General features: G+C 41.5%; 1 protein-coding gene across 4 annotated transcripts in view; it reads left to right on the top strand.

Moving 5' to 3' along the window:
• Positions 1-14358, top strand: part of Trappc13 (trafficking protein particle complex 13) — a 40664-nt gene that overhangs the window by 24916 nt on the left and 1390 nt on the right. For 2 of the 4 annotated variants that reach the window (XM_036207237.1, XM_036207236.1), the window contains exons 7-12: positions 405-477; positions 980-1024; positions 5359-5376; positions 7534-7667; positions 9691-9889; positions 11278-11378. In XM_036207237.1, coding sequence (XP_036063130.1) covers positions 405-477; positions 980-1024; positions 5359-5376; positions 7534-7667; positions 9691-9889; positions 11278-11378 — 570 coding nt within the window. The remainder of the gene's footprint in view (positions 1-404; positions 478-979; positions 1025-5358; positions 5377-7533; positions 7668-9690; positions 9890-11277; positions 11379-14358) is intronic. The other 2 variants (XM_036207239.1, XM_036207238.1) reach the window with 1 other exon arrangement.

Below are 14358 nucleotides of genomic sequence, written 5' to 3'. Positions count from 1 at the left end.
TGTATGTGAGACTGTAAATATTGTTAGTACATCAGGTGTGTGTAGGAGCCTTTGAAGACCATAAAGAGTGTCAGATCCCTGGAACTGGAATTAAACAGGCTATTATGAGCAGCCCTGTGAGTGGAGCATCAAACCCATGTCCTCTGCCAGAACAGTAGGAACTCTTAACCACTGAGTCATCTCCAGCCCCCATCTCATTTTCTTAAAGTGAATTTTCATGTTCATATATTCATAACTGTATGTACTGAAACTTCTTTTCCTGCTATAATCTCATTTAGATACAGTTTCATATTGTTGACATAATCTTTTTTACATTTATAAGTATAGTTGAAATATATTAAGTTTATTATTAAGAAGTGAGATGGGAAATGATTCCAGAATATTAAGACATCTTTCTGTTTCAGCTTGGTGTGTGCTGTGAGTTATACAACTCAGGGTGGAGAAAAAATGTACTTTAGGAAATTCTTCAAATTTCAGGTATTGAATATGGCAGAGATAAAGTTGTTTCCAACAGTCTTGTGTTTTTCTGGAGGTGTAATTATTCCTCTCTTTCTGGGGAGAAACAAGTTTCAAATAACTCAAATAGCTCACTTCTGTGGTTCATTTATAAACTGGTATTCAAAAGTTAGACTAAGTTAAGTTCAAACATAAATTATCATCACCAGTATAATGTTTTCATAATAAAATGAAACATTCTGTTTAAAAAATAAAATCTTGTTTTATTGATGACACAAAATACAAAAATATAAAGGGATAAAATGAATATAAAGCCCAAATAAGATGATTGAAAATATGAAATGTCCAAAGAATTATTTAAATGAAAAATTATTGATTGTTGTGCAGAAATAGTGCATATACCTTAAAAAAAACTTCAACAATTAAAATTAGACATGCCTTTGAGTCATTAAAGCCTGAGATCTAAAACAAACAAAAACAGTCAAATCTCACTTTCCTGATTGATGTGCTTTGTTTTAACTAGGTTCTCAAACCACTGGATGTGAAAACCAAATTTTACAATGCAGAGGTAAGTGTTAGGCACTTAATAGGATTTCAAATTAAACATTGAAATCTTGACTGAAGATCAGAGGTGTTATGTTTCCTATCATGTTGAAGTAAACCACTGATATGACTGAACTATTTGTGATAATAAGCCTAAATTCCAGTAGGAAGTGAATTTCATTAAAGAGTCCTTTATTCTTCTGGTTTCTGCCTACATACAATCAGCATGTCTTGATTTCTACTCTCATGATTTTGTTAAACAACTGCCCTACAATCCTCCAAAACAGCGGTGGTGGTGTTGCTATCAAACACTAGCAATCTGCTAAATATTTGCAGTGACTCTCTGGACGCTACAAGATTCAAGTGGCGGTCATAGACTCAATATCCACGTGAAGAGAAGCGCAGCAAGTCCACCCTGGGAAGTCAGTGTACCAAGGAGAGCCAGGCTAGAGTGCCTTAAAAGCTTACTAGGAGAGCCGCATGGAGCAAAACTGGAGAAGGAAGTAACCTGAAGAGGAGGACATGATCTGTTCGTTAGCATAGAGAAAAATTAAGTAGGACTGACCATAAGAGAAAGGATATTTTTTATTTGGATTATTTGTTTGTTTTCCCCCAAAAAAAAATTCTTTATTATCTCCAGAGCTGTAGAGAATGAGATGTCAGCCAGGAATGGCAGCCCCTGCTTCTGATCAGTCGGTTGAGATGCTAAGCAGGTGGGTGGTGAACTAGGCCAGCTGTGCTGCACAGAGAGCCAGAGGCCACCCAGAGATGGAGTGAGTCCCTGGCTTGAAAAAACGAGGACTCTTTTGGTGAAGAGTCCTTTTACCCCTCAAACTCTCTAGGGTAGATTAAGAATTACTCAAATGCAGAATTTGGTCCTGGAGATTGCATGTTTTACACATACCAGGTGGTGCTCAGAAATTGGCAACCGTGTTTCACTGTTGCTTAGTGTAAAGTGTGCGTGGTAGCTAGACTTGTTTGGCTGTTACAGTAAAGGGACCTGACCTGTAAATACTTATTAGAGGAAAGGGAAACACGCATGTAATTAACAAAATGACTCACAACAGTACATCCAGCAACAATGGGATGAGGAGTTGGAGCAGTCTAAGACACGTCAACAGACACAAAGAGTCGAAAAAAGCTCCCTGGTCTATCAAAATTACAAGTTAGACCAACAAATACTGTTCGGCCAATAGCATGCGTCAAATGGTGCGTTTTCAGTACTTAGTAAGGCACATCATTGTGAACGACTGATTTGCAATACTTCACTACGGTCCTCATACCATGTTTGTCAAGCATGTTTAGATACTGTTTCTAATCATGCTAAGGTGGACCATCGAAAGAAAAACTGGTCTCATGGAAACCCAGAGATTAGTAGCCAGGAGTCAGACATCTGTCACCTGCTGGGTTCAAATCCCGGGGTCAGGAGTAGAAGTGTAATAGTGTAAGCAGGTATCTTCCCTATCCCCAGGACACTTACTCTGGTGGAGGGGACTGCATAATATAACCACAATACATGTGATTCTCTGTGTCCCAAATGGTGACGTGTAGTCACACGTCAAGAATTAGCAGTGACAAATTACCACCAGCTGTACATTTAATGAAGGAGGCATCATTTGACATTGGACTTAATAAGTCTACTTTTAAATATGTATTTACATAATGCATAGTAGACTGAAATCTGATAGCAATAAGAAGAAAATAAACTGAATTGTTTGGAGTGGTCTATCCCAATAGTCCCTGAAATATGACCTATGGCAACTTTATGGTAACTTGAATCACCCAAGAGCCTCCTCTAAAAAATGATTCCAGCACTAGGTAAATTCAAGAGAAGCTTTATGATGTTCTGTTCTCAATGTGGGGTGGAGTATACATCCACCTGAGGTATGGAGAGTGGAGTACAGGTAAAGAGTGTCACAGGAGAATGGAGCACAGGTAAAGAGTGTCACAGGAGAGATGACTGTACAGGTGGAGTGTCACAGGAGATGACTGTACAGGTAGAGAGTGTCACAGGACATGACTGTACAGGTAGAGAGTGTCCCAGGAGATGACTGTACAGGTAGAGAGTGTCACAGGACATGATTATACATGCAGAGTGTCTCAGGACATGACTGTACAGGTAGAGAGTGTCACAGATGACTGTACAGTTAGAGTGTCACAGGACATGACTGTACAGGTAGAGTGTCACAGGAGAGATGACTGTACAGGTGGAGTGTCACAGGACATGACTGTACAAATAGAGAGTGTCACAGGAGATGACTGTACAAATAGAGAGTGTCACAGGAGAAGATTGTACAAATAGAGAGTGTCACAGGACATGACTGTACAGGTAGAGAGTGTCACAGGAGATGACTGTACAGGTAGAGAGTGTCACAGGACATGATTATACATGTAGAGTGTCTCAGGACATGACTGTACAGGTAGAGAGTGTCACAGATGACTGTACAGGTAGAGTGTCACAGGACATGACTGTACAGGTAGAGTGTCACAGGAGAGATGACTGTACAGGTGGAGTGTCACAGGAGAAGATTGTACAGGTAGAGAGTGTCACAGATGACTGTACAGGTAGGGAGTGTCACAGGAGATGACTGTACAGGTAGAGTGTCACAGGACATGACTGTACAGGTAGAGAGTGTCACAGGACATGACTGTACAGGTAGAGTGTCACAGGAGATGACTGTACAGGTAGAGAGTGTCACAGGACATGACTGTACAGGTAGAGAGTGTCACAGGACATGACTGTACAGATAGAGAGTGTCACAGGACATAACTGTACAGGTAGAGAGTGTCACAGGAGATGACTGTACAGGTAGAGAGTGTCACAGGACATGACTGTACAGGTAGAGAGTGTCACAGGACATGACTGTACAGATAGAGAGTGTCCTAGGAGATGACTGTACAGGTAGAGAGTGTCACAGGAGATGACTGTACAGGTAGAGAGTGTCACAGGACATCACTGTACAGGTAGAGAGTGTCACAGGACATCACTGTACAGGTAGAGTCACAGGAGATGACTGTACAGGTAGAGAGTGTCACAGGACATCACTGTACAGGTAGAGAGTGTCACAGGACATCACTGTACAGGTAGAGAGTGTCACAGGAGATGACTGTACAGGTAGAGAGTGTCACAGGACATGACTGTACAGGTAGAGAGTGTCACAGGAGATGACTGTACAGGTAGAGAGTGTCACAGGACATGACTGTACAGGTAGAGAGTGTCCTAGGAGATGACTGTACAGGTAGAGAGTGTCACAGGACATGATTGTACATGTAGAGTGTCTCAGGACATGACTGTACAGGTAGAGAGTGTCACAGATGACTGTACAGGTAGAGTGTCACAGGACATGACTGTACAGGTAGAGTGTCACAGGAGAGATGACTGTACAGGTGGAGTGTCACAGGAGAAGATTGTACAGGTAGAGAGTGTCACAGATGACTGTACAGGTAGGGAGTGTCACAGGAGATGACTGTACAGGTAGAGTGTCACAGGACATGACTGTACAGGTAGAGAGTGTCACAGGACATGACTGTTCAGGTAGAGAGTGTCACAGATGACTGTACAGGTAGAGAGTGTCACAGGAGATGACTGTACAGGTAGAGTGTCACAGGAGATGACTGTACAGGTAGAGAGTGTCACAGGAGAAGATTGTACAGGTAGAGTGTCACAGGAGATGACTGTACAGGTAGAGAGTGTCACAGGACATGACTGTACAGGTAGAGAGTGTCACAGGACATGACTGTACAGGTAGAGAGTGTCACAGGACATGACTGTACAGGTAGAGAGTGTCACAGGACATCACTGTACAGGTAGAGTCACAGGACATGACTGTACAGGTAGAGAGTGTCACAGGACATCACTGTACAGGTAGAGAGTGTCACAGGACATCACTGTACAGGTAGAGAGTGTCACAGGAGATGACTGTACAGGTAGAGAGTGTCACAGGACATGACTGTACAGGTAGAGAGTGTCACAGGAGATGACTGTACAGGTAGAGAGTTTCACAGGACATGACTGTACAGGTAGAGGGTGTCGCAGGAGAATGGAGCACAGGCAGAGGTGCACACGCAGGACGAGGCAGACTCCACCCTCACTGTGCTGTTCCCTCTTTGTTCTTGTTTAAATATTCAGCCGTAATGTTCTTCTCTGTCCATTGTCATTTAACCGTAGCAGTTTTACCTTCTAGAAAAGTAGTTTGTCATATTTCTGTCTGTTGCTTCTTGTTTACTTTCTTGTTTACTAATGTTGTCTTTAGTACGTAAAAAAAAAAAATGCAGATATGCATTTTATTTTAAAGTTATTCTTTTTCTTTAACATTTAACTCTGATTTTTCTAATTTTTCTTTTTTATTTTTCCATTAGAGTGACCTCAGTTCTGTGGTAATTTCATTTTTTATTATAAATTTATATGCTTTTCTCACCCCCTTTCTACTTTGCCTAATTAATCTCTCTATAAAACATAGTGGAAAAACAGTTAGTTGTGAATACTAGGTCTGTGTGACTGCAGACAGAAAATATACAACTTGAGCATACTTTTAAATTGTTTGTGAGATTAAAAGTTAAATTGTCACATTGAGACAACTATATTCTCATCTGCTTTTTTTTTTTTTTTTTTTGGAGTGTTTTTTAGAAGAAACATAGAATCTCATTATCTTTATCCTTGGGATTTTCGATATTTTGCTGCGAAATATCCAGTTACCTTTCATTCCTCACATAGAATGTACAGTTGAAATTCATTCTGAGAGGCACAGTGGTTTTACATCTGGGTAAAGTCAGCTAAAGCTGGCCTTTTGACAAACACAAGCAGAAGAGAGGCAAACTTCTCCCACTGGCCGAATCCATGTTTTTAACGTCCTCGTCACAATAGGCAGCATCTGCTTATTGTGTCCATGTGTAGTAACAGCATCGGCAGCCTTGGCACTAAATTTTCCACCTCGTTTTTCAGATGTGAAATTACTTCGTACTAACTGTTCACACTAACTTGATTTTCCATTATGCTGTCTTCCTTTCATTTTATCTGAGCTGTTCATCAGTTTATACAGAGACTTGCATTTTAAAAATTGAAATGTGGGCCTTGGGTTATTTTAAGAGCAATGGATTTATGGGATATATTCACTTATTTTCTTAAGAAAATGTAATTGAGCTGGGTATGGTAGCTCACACTGTTGATCCCAGTACTTGGGAGGCAGAGGCAGATGGATCTCTGTGAGTTCAAGGCCAGCCTGGTCTACAAAGTGAGTGCCAGGACAGCCAGGACTGTTACATAGAGAAACTCTGTCTCAAAAAACAAAACAAAACAAAACAAAAACCAGCAACAACAAAGTAATCAAATGATGAGTTTCAGTGGCATATTGTATTAGCCAGGTGTGGTACAGACCTTTGCTCACCAGCAATTGGGAGACAGAAGCAGGCAGGTCTCTGTAAGCTGGAGGCCAGCCTTGTCAACATAGGTCCAGGACAGTCAGAGTTAATAGAGATGCTCTGTCTCAAAACACAAAAACAAAACGGTAGATTGTTTTTAAAAAAATCCTGTACTAATATTTTCATTTGAGCACATGTCTAAAAGGCTAAGGAATCTGCTTTAGGCACTTTAAATTATGATTTTATCATATTTTACATTATTGTCATTTTTGTGACTTCAGCGCTTAAAATGCTCATAATTTCCCAACTTGAGGGCACAGTTAATTTCCAAGTTTTGTAACAAACTTTTTTGGGGGGGAAATGTAACTACTGAATACCCTTGACATAACATTTATTCTTCAGTCACTCAAATGAGACCCTGAGCCAAGAGTCACAAAATTCAGGATATTTAACAGAAATAACCAGGGAATTCAGGGTTTTTGTACATTGAATGTTTAAGTTACCCACTGACTGAAGTGAATGATGTCATTTTGAATTGTCAAAGTCCACAGAAAACTTCAGTGTGACTGATTGAGAAGCTAAAATGTCATTAGACCGCTTCCCATACTCCTGTTTCAACCTTAAATATCCATATAAAATGAACCAAGAAGTGACTAAGACCGCTTCTAAATTGCTCTAATTTAAAAAACTACACCCTAAAGGGTATGAAAACAGATCATTCATAGCTAGTGGTCACTATCTCAGTTGGAGTAATTACACGTTAGTTACACTATGCTGGAATAGTCAAATGAAGACCAGGTTATCTCCCCTTAGCTCTGTCTGAGTGAGCCCATCACACTGAAGTTCCTCCTAACATGTGAACATCAGATTTGGGGTTTTTGTTGTTACTGAAATACTAGTTAAATACATGCTTTTGGATTCTACAAAATACATCCTAGTGATCCCACATCCATTGTTTGGCAGGGTACCTGTTGACTAACACCTCACTTTGCTCCTATTTATTATGTTAGGATGAAGATTTCTTTTCTTGCATTAATTGTGATCATTTGGATTTGCAGGCATGAACTAATCACACTTGTGGTTAATACTTTTTATATAAATAAATAATTTTAATTAAGGTAAATACTTTAAATACCATGACATTTTGGTGGATTTTTTTTATTTCCATGTCCTCAGACTGATGAAGTCTTTCTTGAAGCCCAAATTCAGAACATTACAACCTCACCTATGTTTATGGAGAAAGTGTCACTGGAGCCATCGATAATGTACAATGTCACAGAATTGAATTCCGTGACCCAAGCCGGGGAATGGTAAATATGAAATGCTCGCTATTCGTGGAAAGATGCAGGGCTTTTCTGATGTCCCCCACTCTAGGAGATTCGGATTTGTTTTAAAATAATTGGTGTACATAATTTTTTTTAAGATTAATTCATTTATTATGTATACAGAAGAGGATGCCAGATCTCATTACAGATGGTTGTGAGCCACCATGTGGTTGCTGGGAATTGAACTCAGGACCTGTAGAAGAGCAGCCAGTGTTCTTAACCTCTGAGCCATCTCTCCAGGCCCGGTGAACATAATTTTTAGAGAAGCTTTAGATGAATCAAAAACAGAATGAGAACGTAGAAGTCCCACAAGGTGTCTTCCCCAATCAGTCTCTCCTTTTGGTTTCTGTTCTCTTATGTGCCTTTTGTTTGTTTTTTTGTTTGTTTGTTTGTTTAAGGGCCAGGCTCTCTCCATGTTGCCAGGTTAGGCTCAAGCTAGCCTTGTGCCCCAACAACTTCCCCGGCAGCATCATACGCCATTGTACCCAGTTCTCCTGTCCTGTATTAATGTGGCAAATGTTATGATTGGTGGGCCAATGTTCTTAGAACAAGCAAAAGTCCACAGATGAAGTCTGTGTATGTGACGTTCTCACTGTAACATTGGACAAGTGCATAGTGGCATGTCTGCCATTGCTGAAGAGTTCACACCTACTGTACCTCCCTCTACATAAACATAAAGAGCCTCATCTTTTCCCATCTTGTGTTTCACTGTTCAAAGCACTTGTTTTCTCTCTCTCTCTCTCTCCCTCTCCTCTCTCTCCCTCTCTCTGCTGTCTCTCCTCTCCTCTTCTCCCTCCCTCCCTTCTTCTCTCCTTCCCCTTGCTCTCCCCCCACCCCCATTCTTCCCAAGACAGGGTTTCTTTGTGTAGCTCTGTAGACCAGACTGGCCTGAACTCAGATTCACCCGCCTCTTCCTCGAGTCCTAGGAATACAGGTGTGTACCACCACTGCCCAGCTGCACTTGGTCTCTAACTTTCATATTTCATCCAAATAAATCTGAAACTGTCATTCTTATCCTACAAATGATAAAACTGAAACATGGGAAGGGTAGTAGAGAAAATATTAGGAAATAAAGATAGGATAAGTGTGAATTTGAAAAAGAAATCTACGTATAAGAAGATATAGACATAAGAGTAGATGGTTTTAATTGTTGTGTGAAAGGTATACATTGTCTTTCTATAGCTATTTTGGAGAGAAGGAATAACTAAATGTATTATTAGTGTAAATGAGGCAGTAATAGCTGGAGAGAGTGCCTGACTTTCCTAGTAGTAATGATTCCTAGTAATTCCTAGGAATAAAAAGTTTGTATGGTGGTAAGATATAGAAAAGTTGATAGTCCCCTCCACTTTCACTGAGAAAACAACGTTCCATTCTTCATTCATCTGAAAGCAATTACTGAGATTAGAAGGGTACACCTCAAGGGTGATAGTGCAGCTAAATGGTTTAGCACTTGCCCTGCATGGACCACACCATGGTTTCTGTCCCCAGCTCCACACAAAGAAACAAGAGTAGCATACATTGCTCTGTTTATAAGTTAGTTTCTCTCTGCCCTGCCCCTTCCTTTGTGGTGGGAGGGTGGTACTGGGGACTGCCCCGGTGCTTCGCACATTTGAGGCAAGAGCTGACCACTGCAATAGCCCCAAACCTCTCTTTCACTTTTTTGTTTTGAGACAGTCTCACCAAGCTGCCCAAGCTGGCCTTGAACTCACTGTCTCACCAGGCAGACATTCCTTTTCATTTGAGTTGAAACCTCTGACCACTCCTAGATCTCTGTGCAGTAAATCATCCAATTCCTATCCAAAAGAATTAACAACTGTGCGGGCCAGGCATGGTGGTACACACCTTTAGCACTCGGGAGGCAGATCTCTGTGAGTTGGAGTCCCGCCCGGTCTACACAAAGAAACTTTGTCTAAAAAAAAAAAAAAAAAACAAGAATTAGCCACGTAAATAGTTTTTCCTTCAGAAAGATGCTAACACATTCTTTTCTGTCTATTTCTACACCCGCCAGTGTATCTACATTTGGATCCAGAGGATATTTGCAGCCAATGGATACACGCCAGTACTTATACTGCCTAAAGCCCAAGAAGGAGTTTGCAGAAAAAGCTGGCATCATTAAAGGAGTGACAGTCATTGGGAAATTGGACATAGTGTGGAAAACAAACCTAGGTGAAAGGGGAAGATTGCAGACCAGCCAGCTTCAAAGAATGGTGAGCCTAGGAAACACTTCAGGGTGCGGTTGGGTGCGCAGAGGACACAGAGGTAGTACAGCTTGGCACTAAAAAGCATAGCACCATAAAGTCACTCAGATTTCTAGAAAATCCTAATAGTTTTATGGGTCCCTAGATAGAACCTAGTGTTGAGATTCATGGAAATGTTCAGTCAGATGTTGGTTTCTCTTTAGTATATGTGTTGTTGTTTTTTTTAACTTCACCAAATAGGACTTAAGATAGCTGCTTATCAGCTATTCTTATCTTACCTAAGTCATGCTCACTGTTTATCTGACTCACATTACATTGAAGTATTCTAGGCAGTGTCCTGAACCTCGTAGACTCACAGCACTTTGCTTACTGTTTACGCCTTTCTTGTGATTGTTTTGAAACAGGGTATTACTATGTAGCCCTGGCTGATCTGGAACTCAATGTAGTAGGAAGATTTCCTGTGTCCCGCCTGGCCCGCAGTCAGGACAAATCTGTCACCCACAGTGCGGCAGCCTTTTATAAAATAATCACTCAGAAACTTATATTAATTATAACTGCTCAGCCATTAGCTCAGGCTTATTACTGACTACCTCTTACACTTAAATTAACCTATAATTCTTATCTATGTTTAGCCACATGGCTTGGTACCTTTTCTCAGTTCTGCCTTGTCATCTTGCTTCCTTTGTTTCTGGCTGGTGACTCCTGACTCAACCTTCCTCTTCTCAGAATTCTCCTCATCTGCTTGCCCCGCCTATACTTCCTGTCTGGCTACTGGCCAATCAGCATTTTATTTATCAACCAATCAGAGCAACACATGTTCACAGCATACAGAACGACATCCCATAGCAACTCAGCAACCCTTTGAGATCAGATCCCCTAAGTCCTAACTCTTTCCTTATCTAGAGGCAAGATTCATTTTAATTCTCCTGAGCCTGGAGTAATTGTATCACAAATGGTCCAGGTCTGCAGGGTTGTTCCACCCAAGCTCACAGCAGAAGAGGTGAGAGAGAGACCTGAGCAGAGCGGCAGTATTTTCACAGATCAGCCCGGAGACCTGTGTCTGTTGAGGAAAGGTGCTGGTGTGGTGCCTTCATTAACATGGAAAGGTTTTTTAGTAGATGTGTTTCAGCTGTGTTACTTCTATGGCACCTTCATTAACATGGAAAGGATTTTTAATAGATGTGTTTCAGCTGTGTTACTTCTATGGTGCCTTCATTAACATGGAAAGGATTTTTAGTAGATGTGTTTCAGCTGTGTTACTTCTATGGTACCTTCATTAACATGGAAAGGTTTTTTAGTAGATGTGTTTCAGCTGTGTTACTTCTATGGTGCCTTCAGTAACATGGAAAGGTTTTTTAGTAGATGTGTTTTAGCTGTGTTACTTCTTTTTTCCACAGGCTCCAGGTTACGGAGATGTTAGGCTATCTCTAGAGGCCATTCCAGATACCGTGAACCTAGAAGAGCCTTTCCACATTACCTGTAAAATCACAAACTGCAGGTAATGCCAATGTGTGCACTGGGCCTCCTTTCTCCTCACCTAAAAGTAGTTGCAAATTCTTTCAGTGTCCCCCTACTCTGTTTTAGTTTTTTGGGACAGAGTCTCTTTGTGTAGCCCTGGCTATCCTGGAACTCACTCTGTAGACCAGGCTAGACTCAAACTCAGAGATCCACCTGCCTCTGCCTCCACATTGCTGGGATTACAGGCATGTGCTTTTAATATATCCTGTCCCTTCTTATACTGAATACTATAACACTGGGAGCAATGTTTATATATATATATATATATGGTCCTAGTGTTTACTTCTTGTGTTCTTATATCATTCATTAATCATAACATGTATGTGATGGGTATCATTTATTGACAGTCTGTGGAAGAGAGCTAGAAAAAGCCACGTTTAAACTTCCTTCAAATTTCATAGTACTAAAGAATGAGCTGGCAGGTTCTTGTGGGATGACACAGATTGAGAATAGTCAGATACATTTCTCTGATGCTTGAACCTGAGCCATATCTTTAATCTTAACAAGAAGAATGTAGGTGTCAGCTTAAGATAAGAGGGACTTCTAGTCTGGAAAAATGACTCTGATTTTTGTCTCTTGCCTGTTTTCTTTGGTAGTATTCTCTAAGACAGTCTTGTTGTGTAGCCCAGGCTGGCCTTGAACTTGTAGTTGTCTGGCTTGCTGAGTGATGGGAGTACAGGCTACAGGTTTGTTTTTTGTTTTGTTTTGTTTTTGAGACAGGCTCTCACTGTGTAGCCTTGGCTTACCTGGAACTACTGTGTAGACCAGGCTGATGTCCAATTCATCTGGAGTGATGGGATTAAAGGCATCCACCACCACAGCCAGCCATTCAGCAGTTTTGGCAGTAAACAGAAGAAGCAGATTATAGACAACTGAAAGTATAAGAATTATACCCCAGCAAAGTTGTCTTGCTAGTATTTCTGTTATTAGATGGGTATTGCAATAGTGTTGCAGTGGTGAATCTCCCTTTTAGTGTAGCTGCATAATCACTTTACTTTCATACTCATCCCAGTCCTTAGTTGTAAGGAAATAGGAAATATCCTTCAAAATTGCAGAAATGCCTGATTCTCTACGAAGCTACTATATACATGCTACTACTACTACTACAACTTGGTTGTTGTTGTTCTGAGACATGGTCTCTAACCCAGGCTGGCATTGAACTCTCTATAAGAGGATGACCTTGAACTTCTGATCACCTCCCCCATTCCCAGGTCAGGTGCTAGGTAGGATCACAGGTGTGCGCCACCATGCTGTTCAGGAAGTGCTAGGGATCGAACCCAGCGCCTTGTGGATGCTAGGGTTCACTACCAACTGAGCTGCATTCCCAGCCCCTCAGTCTTTTCCGTAGAAAGCTTTAGTGTGGTTTTGTGGTAACATCCATGCATTGCTGTTCCTCTTCATCTCTCTGCGACCGGGTTGTGAATTATTCAGGAGGGGCAGATTAGTTTACATACAGTGCTTGCCAACCCTAAGATCTCAGTGAACATCCAGGCAAAGATGTGCAAATATAAGGTGCATCCAGGGGATTTTTAATTTGAGGGGTTTTTTTTGGGGGGGGCATATCAAAAAAGCTTATTGATTAACTGAAAGTGCTGTAAAAAGTTTTAAACTAATTTTTGAGGTTTGCTTTAATGCAGTGATTCAATTAGGTTTTCTAAACCACTTAAGAGTTTCCATTTCCTCATCTGTAAAAATCAGATCCCGAATACACACACATGTGGATACAGACACACAACATACAATATGAAAACATCATGGTGGGGGACAAAGGGAGACAGGGGAGGGGAGGGGGCCCAGTTGGTGGAGTGCTTTCCTAGCATGTACAATGCCCCGACTTGGATCTCTAGCTGGTGACACCTACTTGTCACACCAGCACTTGAGAAACAGAGAGAAGAGACCAAAAAGTTCAAGCTCATCTTCAGCTACAGAGAGAGCTTGAGGGCAGTCCAGAGTACAAGAGACCTCATCTCCAGACTCTTAGAGGTAGGGTGGCTCAGTGGGGTAGCGCACGTGCTGCTAAGCATGACCTGAGTCTGAGTCCCAGAACCCATAGGGAAGAGGGACAGAGGCAACCCATGCAGGTTGTCCGCTGACCCCCACATGCACACCAGCACGTGTGTACCCGCACGAACTACACACATACACAAAATAAATCAATAAACAAACAAACCAACGTTAGAATAAAAAAAACTTACTAGGTTTTTACAGAATTTACTGAGGAAATTGCGTTGTGCATCTACAATGGTCTCTAACACAGGACATCTCTAATGTTTGTTAGGGAGACAGAAACATGTAAAAGCCAACATAATTTCAATATGTAAGTTAAGTTCTAAGTAAATAGTAAAATAGGAGCCAAACCCTAAGACATGCAAAAGCTGAGGAACTGAATGTGATGTCGATCAGACTAGGAATCTGGTCTTCTGGAGCCTTGCCAGCATTATTTTGTGAGAGCTTTAAAACTGAGCATGTGTAAGCTGACCTAGTAGTCCCTGCGGTCAGGAGAGACTTCCTGGGAACACAGTGAGAAAGTGTGAATGGCCGTTACTTCTGCATCCTGCCGGTCACCTCCTGTTAGCTGCGTGCCAAGAATGGAGTGTCGGTCAAAAGGGCTGGACAGACTCAGGTTGTCCTTCTTTCCTGTGGGGTTCCCAGTGCAAAGAGTAAGAGACATAGCAATGAAATGAGATTCGAATGTCTGAAGTCCAGAGAAAAGACAAGGCCAGTAGCTGTCGGGCAGCAGGAACCCGTGTTCACTAACAACTGGAAAACCACCTCAGCGACAGGCTGTTGTGGGGCTTCAGTGAGCCTGGAGGATGCCTCATCATCCTTTGTCTGTCTTTTTGTATGTTTTTCATTTGAAACAGTAACCCCTTATAGCCCAGGCTGGCCTCACACTAGCTACCTAGCTGAGGCTAGCCTTGATCATCCTCCTGTTAACTCCCCAGTGGTCCCTGGCTCCT

Source organism: Onychomys torridus, chromosome 15 (assembly GCF_903995425.1).
Source record: "Onychomys torridus chromosome 15, mOncTor1.1, whole genome shotgun sequence".
Taxonomy (NCBI): domain Eukaryota; kingdom Metazoa; phylum Chordata; class Mammalia; order Rodentia; family Cricetidae; genus Onychomys; species Onychomys torridus.
Note: the sequence above shows the minus strand (reverse complement) of the source record. Positions and strands in the feature narration are given on the sequence as shown.